At 53.7% G+C, this 16436-nt stretch overlaps 1 protein-coding gene and 1 long non-coding RNA gene across 5 annotated transcripts; one reads left to right on the top strand and one right to left on the bottom strand.

The window, feature by feature from the left end:
• Positions 1-153: 153 nt before the first annotated feature.
• Positions 154-7014, top strand: LOC117072720 (tubulin alpha-3 chain-like). The gene is given in 6 exon segments (XM_033193119.1): positions 154-289; positions 2240-2462; positions 3384-3532; positions 4147-4212; positions 4214-4828; positions 6632-7014. Coding segments are annotated over 6 exon segments (1353 nt in total). The 5' UTR covers positions 154-286; the 3' UTR covers positions 6929-7014.
• Positions 7015-7267: 253 nt separating this feature from the next.
• LOC117072738 lies at positions 7268-16430 on the bottom strand. Of its 4 annotated transcripts, none has more exons than XR_004432924.1 (3): positions 16273-16430; positions 7972-8296; positions 7268-7894 (listed from the first exon to the last, which is right to left on the bottom strand). It is a non-coding gene; the product is annotated as an uncharacterized LOC117072738 (long non-coding RNA). The 4 variants fall into 4 exon arrangements; XR_004432923.1 differs by lacking the exon at positions 16273-16430 and adding an exon at positions 15264-16255; XR_004432921.1 differs by lacking the exon at positions 16273-16430 and adding an exon at positions 14723-14905.
• Positions 16431-16436: the final 6 nt, after the last annotated feature.

Genomic DNA, 16436 nt, shown 5'->3' with positions numbered 1-16436 from the left:
CCGGAAATGTCTCAGCACCCGCGAAGCCTTTGATTACCCCCTGCCTTCCCGCCAATCCTGCATCCAATCAGAGAGCGTCCCCACTACACGTGTTACGCAACGGCCAATCAGAACTGGGACCCGGCCCTCGGCCCGCCTCCCAGGAACTCCAAGCCAATGGCAGCCTGGCAGCGGCGGGCCAATCCCCTGCAGCGCGCGCGGGCGGACGGTTGCAGTTGGCTCTCAGTAGCTGCAGCAGCCGGTTGAGGTCTGGAAGCAGCGTCGGGCGAAAGCGGCGGAGTTCGCCATGGTAAGACCCGGGTCATTCCCGCCCCGCAGACGCCCAGGCAGACTAAGTTGGCCTCGGGCGGACGGAAGGACGTAGTTGCGGGCCTGGGCGCTGAGCTGAGAGGAAGCCGGAGAAGGACGCGGGGTCTAGTGCGGGACGGGAGGACACGGAATCGTCTCCGGGATCTGCAGGTCCCAGGGCAGGGACGGCGGCTTTTGTTTTAAATGAAGCTGCCGGTCTTCAGTCGGTGGACGGGGACCGTTGACGGTGTCCAGTCCCCAGAGAGCAAATAGTGGCGTCGCCTGCTGAAGACGGAGGGCGCTGCTCCCGCTTTCCAGCCTCCACGTGGGAGTGCAAGAGTCTGTGCTCCGGCAACGACTGAGCAGCCCCAGGAGCCTTCGCTGACGGGGCTGGGGCTGCGGACGTGGGTCAGATTAGGAATTACGGTTCAGACGCCGCTGAAACATTGCCTCGTTCACTAGAGGCAACATGTCAGGCCAGGCGCGGTGGCTCACGCCTGGAATCCCAGCCCTTGGGGAGGTGGAGGCGGGTGGATCACCTGACGTCTGGGGTTCAAGACCAGCCTGACCCAACATGGCAAAACCCGGTCTCTACAAAAAAATACAAAAATTCCCCGGGCGTGGTGATGCGGGACTGTGGTTCCAGCTACTGGGGAGGCTGAGGTGGGAGGATCAGCCGAGCCTAGAAGTTTGAGACTGCAGTGAGTCCTGATGGTGCCACTGCACTCCAGCCTGGGCCACAGAGACTCTGCCTCAAAAAAACAAAAAAAGCAACGCATGAACATAACAGATTCCCAAGTCCCAAGTCTGAATACCTGTGGTTTGTCAGTTACCCTTTCTTTTCTTTTCTTTTTTTTGACAGCACTCAACAAATGCTCTGTTGCCCAGGCTGGAGCACAGTTGCGGGATCACGGCTCCCTGCAGCCTTGAACCCCTGGGTTCCAGCAGTTCTCCTGCCTCAGCCTCCCGAGTAGCTGGTACTACAGGTGTTTGCCACCACACCTGGCTAATGTGTAAATTTTTCATAGGGACAGGGTCTCACTGTGTTATCCAGGCTGGTCTCAAGTTGGTCCCAAGCGATCCTCTCGCCTCAGCCTTCTAAAGTGCTGGGATTACAGGAATGAGCCACCACACCCGGCTTGGCAGGGTTTAAAGAAACCACCAAAGGACAGTGCAGTGTCCCAGCACTGATGATATCTGGGAGCCATTACACCTGTAGGCTTCAAGGGGTAGAGAGAGGGAGTGGTTACAAGAAATTGAGAGGGCAACCTGCCAAAAGTGTGGCCTTAAGAGGGATTCAGGTCACCCGCAGCAGTTGAGCAGGAAGGGGCTAAGGAGGGAGTACCCTGGCGTTGCTCTCCTCCAGCCCCCCAGGATCCCACTGTTGCCTGCCATTGACCAAACCAGCAAGAAGCCAGAGGGCAAGGAAGGCCTCTGATGCTGTTCTCAAGGGTCGGCCTCCGAGAGCACAGAGCAGATGGTGAATGATGGAGGGTAGATCTGGGGGCAGAGAGAGGACACACACTGAGCACCTGGGCTTGGACCATGGGGACCTGAGAGCTACTCTGTATTTCCTTACCCAGCCCAACTACCTTATCCTTTGATCAAGACATAATCCAAAACTGCTATATATTCTTCAGAGAATTACCGTGACTGGCTATAATGTGGGGTTGATTATTGACATTACATGGCTTCCAAGTGTTAACCTAATTTTTGTGTAGTGGAAAACAGGTTCTAGGGCTACCTGTAAAACTTAGTAGCTAGTATGATTTACAGCAAGTTAGTTTTCACAGGGCTAAAGGGATCAGTCCCCTAACCCTCCTAGGAAATGCCAACTGCGAAAGCACCAGATACTGAAGCACTATATAATATTAAATTCAAATATTTTGCATGCCATATAGCTTCAAGTTGCCTTGAAATGAATGGGTTCACATTTATGTTCGGTTCACAGCGCGAGTGTATCTCTATCCACGTGGGGCAGGCGGGTGTCCAGATCGGCAATGCCTGCTGGGAACTGTACTGCCTTGAACATGGAATTCAGCCTGATGGTCAGATGCCAAGTGATAAAACCATTGGTGGCGGGGACGACTCCTTCAACACATTCTTCAGTGAGACTGGGGCTGGCAAGCATGTGCCCAGAGCAGTGTTTGTGGACCTGGAGCCCACTGTGGTCGGTAGGTGCCTGGGCACTGGATGGCAGCTTTCCTGAGAGGGTGGGAGAGCAGTGGTAAAGCCCCGCGTGGGTTTCTTTGAATCCTCTTGCCGAAAGGATGGGATAGACAGGCATATGCCCGTGGCATTGTTAGGAGAGAAACTGAAAGGTTCGTGATGAAAGTGTCTGTGAGACTTGGCTCCTAATCTAGGAAAACCTGACCTACAGGGAAAAGCTGCTTTGCCAGCAGTAAAATGGGCTGTGGAGAGATTCCCTTGTGGCTGCCTCAGCCCTGCTCAGATGGCCCTGCCTGCAGGGTACAGTAGCCTTGGTTCTCTCCTGAATGCTCTGCACTCTTTTATGCTGGTGCACCAGAGTCTTGACCTGCATCTTAGGCATAGAAGGTAAGTACAGAACAGTCATTTGCTTCCTTCAGAATAGCAGCCTGAGGTAGTTTCCAAAGAGAGCTGCCAAGAGGCAGCACCTTTCAGTGGCCCCCCAGGAAATGACAGCATCACCTGAAAGCCTGTGAGACCCAGGTCATCCAGGGTGCCCTGATGGGACTGCCCTGCAGAAGTCACACTGATCTGGTGACTTCCCAGGTTGTAAGAGTTTTTAACTTACAGCCTTTGATGTAGCTACACGTAGGAAAGAATTATGTACCTGCGTAGGAGTGCAAGAGCTTATTTCCTTTCACTAGGAACTGGTCGTGCTGACATTTATACCACAAGCTGAGTGTAACTTCGTAAAGTCATAAATTGCATATGCAGTTTGGTTATCACACAGAGACATTGTCTACCAGATGCTGCCACTGTTGACCTATGACTTGTAGGTCATGTACTTTGAACAGCATGTACTCTGTAGAAGTGAACAGTCCTGGAATGTGTCCATCTTGGTGAGTACAGGCCTTAAAGATTCATAGCACACACTGTCTCTTTTGTAGATGAAGTGCGCACAGGGACCTACAGGCAGCTCTTCCACCCGGAGCAGCTGATTACTGGGAAAGAAGATGCAGCCAATAATTACGCCCGAGGCCATTACACCATCGGCAAGGAGATTGTTGACCTAGTCCTGGACCGGATCCGCAAACTGGTAAGAAGAGAAGGTTTCATGTGGCCATTGTCTTGCATGGGAGGGTAGTTCTTGGAAGGTGAAAGGGAGGTCATTTTATCAAAATTTAGATCAGCATGTTGGCCGGGCGTGGTGGCTCACATGTGTAATCCCAGCACTTTGGGAGGCTGAAGTGGGTGGATCACCTGAGGTCGGGAGTTTGAGACCAGCCTGGCCTACATGGTGAAACTCTATGTCTAAAAATACAAAAATTAGCTGGGTATGGTGGTGCACACCCATACTCCCAGCTACTTGAGAGGCTGAGACAGGAGAATTGCTTGAACCTGGGAGGCAGGTTGCAGTGAGCTGAGATTACACCACTGCACTCTAGCCTGGGCAACAGAGCAAGATTCCATCACAAACAAGCAAACAAACAAAAACTTAGACCAGCATCTTGAGTCCTACTGAGTCTGCAATGGTGATTTGTCTGTAGATCTTTGTCTGCTTTTCTTTGCTTCAAAGTGTACTACGTGTTTATTATGGATGATTTGAATCCATATCAAGTCTTCAGAGGCAAAGAGAAGTGGCCCTGGCTTGTTGGAGGTTGGTGGTGTGGCTTCCACAGGCATTGACTCACGTTGTCTGGTTTCTCTCAGGCGGATCTGTGCACAGGACTGCAGGGCTTCCTCATCTTCCACAGCTTTGGGGGCGGCACTGGCTCTTGGGTTTGCATCTCTGCTCATGGAGCGGCTCTCAGTGGATTATGGCAAGAAGTCCAAGCTAGAGTTTGCCATTTACCCAGCCCCCCAGGTTTCCACGGCCGTGGTGGAGCCCTACAACTCCATCCTGACCACCCACACGACCCTGGAACATTCTGACTGCGCCTTCATGGTCGACAATGAAGCCATCTATGACATATGTCGGCGCAACCTGGACATCGAGCGTCCCACGTACACCAACCTCAATCGCCTGATTGGGCAGATTGTGTCCTCCATCACGGCCTCCCTGCGATTCGATGGGGCCCTGAATGTGGACTTGACGGAATTCCAGACCAACCTAGTGCCATACCCCCGCATCCACTTCCCCCTGGCCACCTACGCCCCGGTCATCTCAGCCGAGAAGGCCTACCACGAGCAGCTGTCCGTGGCCGAGATCACCAATGCCTGCTTCGAGCCAGCCAATCAGATGGTCAAGTGTGACCCTCGCCATGGCAAGTACATGGCCTGCTGCATGTTGTACAGGGGGGATGTGGTCCCCAAAGACGTCAACGCGGCCATCGCCACCATCAAGACCAAGCGCACTATCCAGTTTGTGGATTGGTGCCCGACTGGATTTAAGGTATGACTGGGTGATGTGGAGGACTTTCTGCAAGCAGCAGACGCACAAAATAACACTGTCCCTGAAGGCCTGCATCCTTTGGGGAGAGTATCCCTGTTCCATGGGCTAGGCATGTGGGCATAAAGTAGTGAACCAGAGTTGATAATTGAATCACTGAATTTTTTTTTTTTTTGAGACAGTCTTGCTCTGTCGACCAGGCTGGAGTGCAGTGGTATGATCTCAGCTCACTGCAACTCTGCCTCCTGGGTTCAACCAATTCTCTGGCCTCACCCTCCCAAGTAGCTGGGATTACAGGTACCCGCCACTACACCCGGCTAATTTTTGTATTTTCAGTAGAGACGGGGTTTCACCATGTTGGCCAGGTTGGTCTTGAACTCCTGACCTCAGGCGATCTGCCCACCTCAGCCTCCCAAAGTGCTGGGATTACAGTCGTGAGCCACTGGGCCCAGCCCAGTGATGTCTTTTGAACTCTCTTTCTGAGTCATCACACTATATATCTGTGGTGAGATTTATTTATTTATTTATTGAGATAGGGTCTTGCTTTGTACCCCAGGCTGGAGTACAGTAGTGTGATCCTGGCTCACTACAACCTCTGCCCTCAGGCTCAAGCGATTCTCTCACCTCAGCCTCCCGAGTAGCTGGGACCACAGATATGCACCACTATGCCCGGGTAATTTTTTTTTTTTTTTGAGACAGTCTCGCTTTGTCACCCAGGTTGCAATGCAGTAGTGTGATCTTGGCTCACTGCATCCTCCACCTCCCAGGTTCAAGAAGTTCTCTGCCACAGCCTCCCAAATAGCTGGGATTACAGGCACCTGGTAATTTTTGTATTTTTGGTAGAGATGGGATTTTGCCATGTTAGCCAGGCTGGTCTCGAACTCCTGGCCTCAGGTGATCCACCCGCCTTAGCCTCCCAAGTGCTGGATTACAGGCATGAGCCACTGCACCCAGCTAGTATTTGTATTTTTAGTAGACATGGGGTTTCGCCATGTTGGCCAGGCTGGTCTCAAACCCCTGGCCTCACGTGATCTGCCCGCCTCAGTCTCCCAAAGTGCTGGGGTCACAGGCTTGAGCCACCACACGTGGCCTGATGTTGTCATTTATAGAACAAGTGTGCTGTTCCCTGCTCTAGTTGACCCTGTGCACTGCTGCCAGGACCTCAGGTCATGTTAATCCCAAGTTCTGAAACTTGGATGCTTCCCCTTTGGTTACCACCTTGGAATGCCACCCCCTACTTAGGCAGGCACATGGACCACTTCGACCACTTCCTGATGCTGTGGTAGCAGCATTCATATGACTCTTGACCCATGATCTGCTACCTTTGCATAGCCACAGTGGCTTGTTTTGTGGGTCAGAAGTGGGTATGATGTTCCTTGTGATAGCATGGGGAAGAGTTGTGTACTCTGAATCTATCTGGGTGGAAAAAGTTTAGCTAGAGAATTTAATTGTAATCTACAAATTACAATTAAATTTTTTAATTGTAATTAAAAAAGACAAGCAGCATACATTTTCAGAGGGAAGACTGTCTTCACCTGGGCACCTATCACATGTCACAGGTACTAGCACACAGCCCTTTAGGTAGCTTAGGATCCCACCAGGGTGGCTACCTCCAAGGTTCCTTTCTGTGTTCTCCATCTGGAACTATCACCCTGCCTGGCGCAGAGAAGGGCTTAGTGACGTTTGTGAGGTGAACTGCGTATTCTCCTTGTCACCTACAGGGTGTCTTCTGTTTGAGGAAAAGTAGCTACCATTTCTAGGTTTGATATAAGCTTCACAGACTGCTTTATTTCCCTTCTCCGGCAGGTGGGCATTAACTACCAGCCCCCCACAGTGGTCCCTGGGGGAGACCTGGCCAAGGTGCAGCGGGCCGTGTGCATGCTGAGCAACACCACGGCCATCGCGGAGGCCTGGGCCCGCCTGGACCATAAGTTCGATCTCATGTATGCCAAGCGGGCCTTTGTGCACTGGTACGTGGGCGAAGGCATGGAAGAGGGAGAGTTCTCTGAGGCCCGAGAGGACCTAGCAGCTCTGGAGAAGGATTACGAAGAGGTGGGCGTGGATTCCGTGGAAGCTGAGGCTGAAGAAGGCGAAGAATACTGAGGGGAGGGTGTGGTGAGTTCTCCCCTGCCACCCCCAGGATGGCTGCTTTCAAGTTGTTTGCAATTAAAGGTTCTGTACAAAACCAAGACTTCTGTGTGTCATGCAGCTTAGTTCTGCCTTACAGGAGCTGGTGGGACCCCAGAGACTGCATGGACAGCAGTGGGGTGCCAGCCTGCCCTGCTGGCGTGGGGTTGGGTGCAGCAGGACTGTACATACTTAAGCAGCTGCCACGGAAGTAAACTGACCAGGGGAAAACAGTGTTTCTTCAAAGCCAAGCGTTCAAAGTATAGATCTTCTAAATTCTAGGAAAGCAGAGTCAGGGTTTTCGATTGAATTGCGAGTTTTTGGGCTTCTTTATTGATGGGTCATGCTGGCTAAAAGGAAGAGACTAGAAGTGAAGTGTTGGAGGTCTGTGGATGGGGCTCGTCCGTGAAGTCTCTAAAGCTGTGGGTCAAATGTGTAAGGTCAGGACATTTTAGAGGAGGAAAGGGTATTAACCAAGTTCTGCACAGCATTCATGACCCACAGAAGGTCACAACACATCCATGCTGACCCCAGTGCTCCACTGTAACCTGGAGGGCAGCATTCGCCCTCTCTGCACGCACACAGCCACCCTGTCCCTCAGCACTGTCACCTGTCTTGGTAGAAAACCTCCCATGAGGTGGGAGATCGAGACCATCCTGGCTAACACGGTGAAACCCCATCTCTACTAAAAATACAACAAAATTAGCCGGGCATGGTGGCGGGCACCTGTAGTCCCAGTTACTCGGGAGGCTGAGGCAGGAGAAAGGCATGAACCCGGGAGGCAGAGCTTGCAGTGAGCTGAGATCACACCACTGCAGTCTAGCCTGGGCAACAGAGACTCCGTCTCTCGAAAACAAACAAACAAAAAACCTCCCACATTTCACTTCAAGTGAAGCTTGTTGACATCTGTTTATAAAAGACCTGGCAGTCCAGATACCTTTTCTCAGAACCCAAATTAGGTTCAGGAAGTTGACCCATGGTAAAGGGATCCTGTTAGTTTGCTGTGGCACAACCAGGACTGGCACAGAAAACTCATTCTAAGTCTGTGCCTTAATATTAAAAAAAAAAAAAAAGTAGAGAACGTCTGACCTGGACCCTCTGCATCTCAGAAAGGTTTATTATCAACTGAAGGAGAAAACACGTAGCCTTTGCTGGGAACAAAGATGTGACAAGTCTCTGCCCCATCCTAGGTGCTGCCCCGTGTAGGGCTCTTCCCAGGCCTGCCCCCCTTGGGCAGTCTGGTAGCGCTGGGCTGGCGTGGCATCCTCTGGCTGGATCCTTCGCGGCTGCTGCGTTCCGCCAGGGCCAATGCTCCCCCGAGGGCAGTGCTGCCTTTGTTTCTCCCTGAGGAGACACAAAGCACAATGATTAGGAATGGGCGAGCCCCGTAACTGCAGCACCTGTGGTACTCGTGCTTCTTGGGCAACATTTATGTCTACACATTTCCATCAAGGCTGCTGCAGCTAGAGGCTCTGCATCAGCCCCAAGTCCTGAGACTCAGAACCACTAAAGACAGGTCATGCCCCAGAAGCCCTTGGCAGTGTGCAGGGGATCCTTGAGGATGTGTCCCAGGAGCAAAGCCATGCAAGTGCTCCTCTGCCAAGGGCACAAGGAGCACACTGCCAAGGGCACGTTTTGAAAGGATACATGCCACGTGTCCATTTAGGGAAAGGCAGGGGCGGCTGGTGCACACCTGGCCTGGACAGCAAACCTAGTCTGCCCTGACGCTGCCATCAGTGGCAGCAGCAGCAGGGACGTGCTGCCTCATCCTCAAGGTGCTTTCTTATGGACTGTACATCTGAGCTGCCCCAGATGGTGACGGGCAGGAAGTACTGCAGTCACCAAGTCCTGGAATTGGGTTTCTGATTTTGATTTTGGAAGCTCTTTCATTGTTTCCTACCTACCCGAGTGTTCCGCACACAGTGGTCAACCCTCTTGCTTTCGGGTTTAGCAGCCAGATTCCATGACAGGGTTCCTGCCACAGTCTGAATGCTTGAGACTTTCCTTCTGACCACCAGAGTCTTTCTCGGATGAAGACCACTGGTTCAGAGATTCTTTGATTTGTAATTTGCTTACTCTTTAAGATAGCCAAGAAAGATCTGCAACCACACTTGGGCCAGAGCTTTATTTTAATGGGATGGATTTCCCTGGGCTCAGGGTGTTGACAGCATCAGCAAGACTGACTGAGAGGACCCTGCAAAGTACAAATGTACCCGGGTGGCAGGCTCACCGTGCGGAGTGCCTTGGCCAGGGCTCTCCCCTGCTCTGGTCTGGCAGGGTCTGCTCCATGGGCTCTAAACAGGGCATGTGTCCCCTCCCTCAGTGTTGGGTCCCCCATTTCATCCCCCCAGCGTTTCCTTTGTCCTGACTGAGGGAGTGCCTTGACCACTCTGACCTAATCAGCTACATGTTCCCCCTGCAGGCTGAAACCCTGGCTGGGGCTTGCATCTTCCCAGACACTGACACAGGTTTAGGTTGTTACCTGGAACACTGAAAGATCTGACGTGTTGCTAAGCATGTGGAAACCGGTCCCACCCCAGCCAGATTCCTTGCACTCTCATAGAAACTCCACACCCCACCCCCTCAGTGCGGTGTGCCCAGGCACAACCTCTTTCCTGGCTGTCCCTCAGGAGGGCACACTGCAGCCCCCTCTGTATGTAAGTTCCCTAACAAATGCTTTGGACTGACCACTCTGGCATTAAGTGTTTCTTCCTTTGGAATCCCAACTGGCTCTCATGCTGGAAAGGTTTGGGGCAGTCCCTTGCAGGAACTCCCCTGCCACCACTTTCAGGGTGACTCCAGACAAGGGTTCAGCCAACAGAACACCCAGCCTCAATCCTGGTCCTTCCCTGGCCTCTTATCAAGTGTAGTTAAATAGCCTGCAATGGGAAACTGCATTCCTGGAGAAAAGATGTAACGGGTGTTTAGGGATCCATTAGGTCATTTCTGTTTCACCATCTGTCACCTTGAACAAGCAGAGACTCCTGTGTCTGAGATGCCGTGGACCCTGGCTCTTCCAGAGGTACCTCTAGCTCCCTTTCGATGCTGATACCACAAAATTCTCCCCATACCCTGCAGGGACAAGACAGCCCTCCTTATGAGTTTCTGGGGAGTTCTTCCTCAGAGAATGAGATCTTTGCTCATTCTTGCCTGGTGGCTGGTGAGGGTTATAGCAGTGTCGTGCTTGGAACAGCTTGGCACACTTGACTCAACAAAGATGGAGTCGGGGTTGCCCTGAGTCAAGGAGGAGCGCAGTCAAGAACACGTGGTGGCTGACGTTTGGCCACCTCAGCCCAGCAGTGACTCGTGAAAACAGCACAAAGCAGAGAACAGCCACCACGCACCTCTTGTGGTACAAACTGCCATTATTCTAGTCTCCACTGACTGGTCAAGGGGTGAGGATTCTGTCTTCCATGAGCAGACAGGACCTGCCACCCTGCAGCAGCTCCCACACTGGGCCAGCATCCTCCTGAGGCCACAGTCCCTCCGCAGGCCAGGCCAGACAGAGGCAGATCTTCTGCAGCCGCGGCCTAACCTGGGTGCTTAGGCGCCCATGTGCTCTCGAAGTTATTAAGGCCTAGCTCCCCACAGCCTGCCGCGTAGCAGGCCGCAGACCTGGGCCTGACTCAGAGCCAGCTTCCCTTCAGTTTGCTGCCATCTGAGTTTCCTCTCCTCCCCTCAGTAATGACCCGGTCCGTTCTGGAAACAAGGATGAGAGGGAAGCAGAAAAGAGCAAATGATGTTTGTTTGTTTTTTTTTGTTTTGAGTGGTGGCGGAGGGGGTTTTAGAGACTGAGTCTTGCTCTGTCACCTGGGCTAGAGTGCAGTGATGCAATCACAGTTCACTGCTGCCCCAAACTCATGCGAAGTAGCTGGGACTACAAGCATGGGGCCACACCTGGCTAATAATGCTTATCTTTAAATCTGACAGGGTTGACAAACCCTGTAAATGTCAAACCAACGTAACTTTAAGCCATAATTGATTTAAGAAAATCCTGGGCCGGGCGCGGTGGCTCAAGCCTGTAATCCCAGCACTTTGGGAGGCCGAGACGGGCGGATCACGAGGTCAGGAGATCGAGACCATCCTGGCTAACACGGTGAAACCCCGTCTCTACTAAAAAAATACAAAAAATTAGCTGGGCGAGATGGCGGGCGCCTGTAGTCCCAGCTACTCGGGAGGCTGAGGCGAGAGAATGGCGTAAACCCGGGAGGCGGAGCTTGCAGTGAGCTGAGATCCTGCCACGGCACTCCAGCCTGGGCGACAGAGCGAGACTCCGTCTCAACAAAAAAAAAAAAAAAAAAAAAAAAAGAAAATCCTGGAAATCTTCAGGAATTGCGTGCTCTCGGGGTTAGTGGGGGGCCCTGTTCAGGCCTCCTCAATTTATGAAGGATGAGAAGGCCCAGAATAGAATGGTCTGCAGTGCCGTGCAGTGGGAAAACCAGCTTGGCTTAGCCCTGCTCCCTCGGGAGGGGCCACTAAGTCAGACGGGCTAGACAGTGGGATTGAACCAAGTGTGCCTGCAGGTTGGGGTGTGAGGGCAGGGTGACTGATGCCCCTAGGCCTGGTCCCTGGAGGGCCCTCCTAAGCCCAAAGATAGTCAATGACCATTGAATGTTAAAAACAGCCTGGCTCAGCAGGGGTCAGTGGCTCATGCCTGTAATTCCAGTACTTTGGGAGGCCAAGGCGGGTACTTTGAGGCCAGGGGCTAGAGACCAGCTGGGACAAGATAGTGAGACCTCCATCTCTACAAAAAAATCAAAAAATTAGCCAGGTGTGGTAGTGTGCACCTGTAGTCCCAGCTACTCAAGAGGAGGTGGGAGGATTGCCTGAACCCAGGAGGTTGAGGCTGCAGTGAGCTATGAGTGGCCACTGCACTCCAGCCTGGGTGACAGAGACTGTCTCAAAAATAAATAAGTAGTAAAAGAAAATGCAGAATTAGCTCAAATACTTTAATCAATCTAAAATATCCAACGTATTATTTCAATATGTAATCAGTACATAAGTTATTCATAAGATGTTGCATTCACCTTTGTTCTTTTTCTTATTTGTAGAGATGGGTGGAGTCTTGCTGTTGCTCAGGCTGGTTTCAAACTCCAAGCTTCAAGTGATGCTCCTGCCTCAGCCTCCCAAAGTGTTGGGATTACAGGTGTGAACCAATGCCCAGCCTCATTCACTTTGGGTTTTTTTGTTTATTTTTGAGACAGGGTCTCACTCTCTCACCCAGGCTGGAGTGCAGTGGTGCAGTCACAGCTCACTGCAACCTCAACCTCCCAGGCTCAAGCTATCCTCCAACATTAGCCTCCCAAGTAGCTGGAACTACAGATGTGTGCCACCATGCCCTGCTAATTTTTGTATTTTTTGTAGAGATTAGGTCTCCCCGTGTTGTCCTGGCTAGTCCTGAACTGCTGAGCTCAAGAGATCCAGCAGTCTCGGCCTCCCAAGGTGTGGTGGGCTTTTTGCATTCCCTTTTGTACCAGTCCTTTGGCATCTGCTGTGCATAACACATGCAGTGCAATGACCACACCAGCCATGTGTGGCTCGAGGTTCCTGTATCAGGCAGCACAGCTCAGGTGAGACTCACGGCTTCCACACTCCAAAGTGTCATCTTACGTGCATGCTCTGGACAACTTTTAAAATGTATAGTTTCCCTAAACTTAAACAGAATGCTTGACTGCATTTATTTTTCCCTCAGTGACTCCAGACTCTTACCAAGACAAGCATCACCCCTCTGTGCTTCTGGGGTTTTCTGTTTCCCCTTCCCTGTGGGTATGAGTGAATCTGGTGGTGGTGGTTCCCCCAGGCAGTCTGGATGGCTGGGGGACAGGCATCCAGAGGACCCAGGGTGCCTACTGCAGCTCACAGAGGCAAGCTTGAGTGGGCCTGGCTCATAGCCTGGAGAACTCCACACCCGAGTCCTGTGGGAAATCTATGGCCTCCATGCCCCCCAGCCGGATCACTCTGACAACCCCCTTATGTCCTCCACCCCAGATTCTGCCATTACCAGGGCAGCCGGAGCTCCGTGTGGTCAGATGCTGTAACATGTGGGCCTCAGAGAGCTCTCAGCATTCCATCTGTGGCCTCTGCCTCTCACTCAGCACTCCTGGTGTGGCCCCATTCCCTTCCACCTCCTCCTCAGGTTCCACTCTATCCCCACAGGGCCTCCGTGCCCTCATGTCCTGGCTTTCTGCCACCCAGCCTATAGGACCGGACCTGGGCTATGCTTCCAGGACAGAGCCCTCGAGGAACAAAAGACCCCGAGGGGCCCAGCACTCCAGGCCACTCCTGTCCTTGGGTAAATTCTCTCGGAGCCCCCACTCGCTCACACGGCACCCCCAATCCTCCCGGCCCCTCTATGCCTGCATTTCCAGTGCCACAACCCCCACACACATCTTGACTGTGCCCCCCACCTGCCTCCTCCCACCCCGGGCCTAACAGCACCTGGACAGCACTCTGCCTCACACATCCCCTCCCACCGCCACAGCTCACACCTGTGGAGCTCTGCTGACCGCCTCCCCGCCCCCGGCTCCTGCTCCGCCCGGTGTAACCCTTGCTGCTCTCTGGGCTCTGAAGCCTCCTCCCATCTCCGTTGCTGGCGGTTTTTCTTTTCTTTGTTTTTTTTTTTTTTGAGACAGGGTCTTGCTCTGTTGCCCAGGCTGGAGTCCAGTCACAAGCTCTCAGCTCACTGCAACATCTCCCTCAGGCTCAGGCAATCCTCCATCAGCCTCCCAAGTAGCTGGGACTATAGACAGGCACCACCACCACGCCTGCCTGGCTAGTTTTTTTTTTTTGAGACAGGGTCTTGCTCTGTTGCCCAGGCTGGAGTCCCGTCACAAGCTCTCAGCTCACTGCAACATCTCCCTCAGGCTCAGGCGATCCTCCCACGTCAGCCTCCCAAGTAGCTGGGACTATAGATGGGCACCACCACCACGCCTGCCTGGCTAGTTTTTTTTTTTTTTTTTTTTTTTGAGGAAGAGTCTCGCTCTGTCGCCCAGGCTGGAGTGCAGTGGTGTGATCATGGCTCACTGCAAGCTCCGCCTCTCGGGTTCATGCCATTCTCCTGCCTCAGTCTCCTGAGTAGCTGGTACTACAGGCGCCTGCTACCATGCCCAGCTAATTTTTTTTTTTGTATTTTTAGTAGAGATGGGATTTCACTGTGTTAGCCATCATGGTCTCAATCTCCTGACCTCATGATCTGCCCGCCTCGGTCTCCCAAAGTGCTGGGATTACAAGTGTGAGCCACAGCGCCCGGCCCTGCCTGGCTAGTTTTTGTATTTTTTGTAGAGATGGGGTCTTGTTATGTTTCCCAGGCTGGTCCTGAACGCCTGAGCTCAAGGGATCTACCTGCCTTGACTTCCCAAAGTGCTGGGATTACAGGTGTGAGCCACTATGGGGGTCTCACTGGCAGTTTTCCTCACTGCCTCTCACTGAACTGAGTGTGACCATCTCACTTCCCTGCCACGCCCTCTGCCCTGAGAGCTGGGCCTGGCACCCAGGGCCCCTGAGTGCTGAGTGAGCAGCAACTTCCCCTGGAGTGACAGGGACTCTGTTCCTAGTTTCTCCCTCCTGCTGGAAACTTGCCCCTCAATTGCTCATCTCAGCCTGCAGTCCATACACCCCTACTCCAGGCCTGTCCCTCAGCCCCCTCCACCCTACCTTGGGCCTGAGCTCTGGGTGGCAGTGAGGTGGGCGCTGTTGGGAGGCGCATGCAGGAGGTGTGACCAAAGACCCCTGGGCTCTCACAGGCCGCTGGCTCTGGGCCCCTGATCACACCTGGTGACACCTGGAAAGTGGCCCCAACTCAGGAGTGAGGCAGGCAATGGGGCTGAGTGCTGGAGTGTGGCCATGGGACCAGCACATGGCATCTGTGTGAGATGGCATCCAGGAGACTCGGGGAAGGTGGGACTCTCTGTTTCAGCCTCCAAACTTCCTGTCTGGGTAGGGGGCAACTTCTGAGAGGCCGAGGTGACAAGCACAGCAGTCGTGGCTGTGCTCTCCAGCACAGCACACCGCACCCTGGCCAGCTGTCCTCCCCTGGAGCAGGGCTCTTTACACTCACCACAGTTTGCCTCTGGAGTGTGGGGTGTTGGTCCTGTCCCCGGATGCCAGCCCGACTGTGGGCTCTAGAGACTGCCATACCTTGTCTCTAATAAACCGAATCAGAAATCCTGCCCTGTTGCTAAGCGGCAGGGCAGTGGTGGCCTGCATGGTCCTGCCCTTGCAGCTCAAAGCTGCTTGGGCCTCCTGGGGCCAGGCAGTTTAAATGGAAACAAGGGAGAACACCAACCCCCAGAGATAAGCCAATAAACGCAACCTGCAAAAGGAGAGAACAGGCAGCAAGAGAAGCGGAGGGAACCCGGGGGGCCTGGAGAGAGAGGCGAGTGTGCAGCAGCCAGGCTGTGGAGCAGAACGGGAGAGGCTGAAGGCTGCGGGCTGGAGAAAAAGGAGGAACTTGCTGGGGGGCTACTGTTCCTGGCAGAGAGAAAGGAGGCCTCTGGAGGTCAGAGAGAGACACAAAGAGAGCAGACAGTGAGGGTCAGTGAAAAGGCCAGCACACAGGTGCCCAGGCCCTCTTGGGTCAGGGGGTGTGGGTGCCCAGGCCCTGGCACTCCCCCCGTGAAGGCACCCTGCTCCCCACGCCTTCTCAGGATGCCTGCGCGGGTATCCTGGTGCTTCTAGGCAGGGAGCCAGCTCTGGGCCTTCTTCCATTGGCCTGGGACGCTGTGCTGCATTTCAGAGAGAGCCATCAGGAGCAGAAGCAACATGCGGGGAGGATGAGCAGGGACAGAGGCTCCACCATGACACTCTCAGCCCCAGCATCTGCTCAGCCCAGTCACCACACTGGAGAGGGAGGAGGCCCTTCAGACCCCGCAGGCCTCTGCATCCTGGGAGTTCTACGTCTGACTCCCTTCCTGCAATCATCAGAGGGAAGCTGGCCAGGGCTGGCCAAGCCCCTGCGTAGGAACTGGGCCTAGGTGGGGTACAGGCAGGAAGACCTCTGCCTGCCCTGCTCCCTGGGCACTTCCCTGGATGCTGTATACCACAGGACAGGGATAGAGACTGTCTTTTGAAAAACATATTTAGAGACAGGATCTCACTCTGTCACCCAGACTGGTCTCAAACTCATGGCCTCAAACGATCCTCCCGCTGTGGCGTCCCAAAGTGCTGGGATTATGGGCGTGAGCCACGGCGCCCAGCCCCAAACCTTCTGGATTCCCGACTTTGTAAGATGAAGGCCTGAGTGAAGAGGTGGGGAGAAGCTAAGCAGAAGAGCCCTACCCAGCCTGGACCACCCTGGGGCACGCACTCTGCGTCCACCTGACCTGGACGTGCCTCCTAAGGCTGGTAGCGAAGCCCAGGAGCAGAGCCCACGGATGGGCCCTGCAGGTGCTGGGCCGAGACCGACAGACACGCCTGGCCACTCAGGGCCACGCCGCCGCTGTGCCGCGCCTGCCCCCTCCCCGCCCGCCACTGGGGCAGGGACAGC

This window comes from Trachypithecus francoisi, unplaced genomic scaffold (assembly GCF_009764315.1).
Source record: "Trachypithecus francoisi isolate TF-2019V2 unplaced genomic scaffold, Tfra_2.0 Lachesis_group4, whole genome shotgun sequence".
NCBI lineage: Eukaryota > Metazoa > Chordata > Mammalia > Primates > Cercopithecidae > Trachypithecus > Trachypithecus francoisi.
This window is presented reverse-complemented; position numbering and strand designations above follow the sequence as displayed.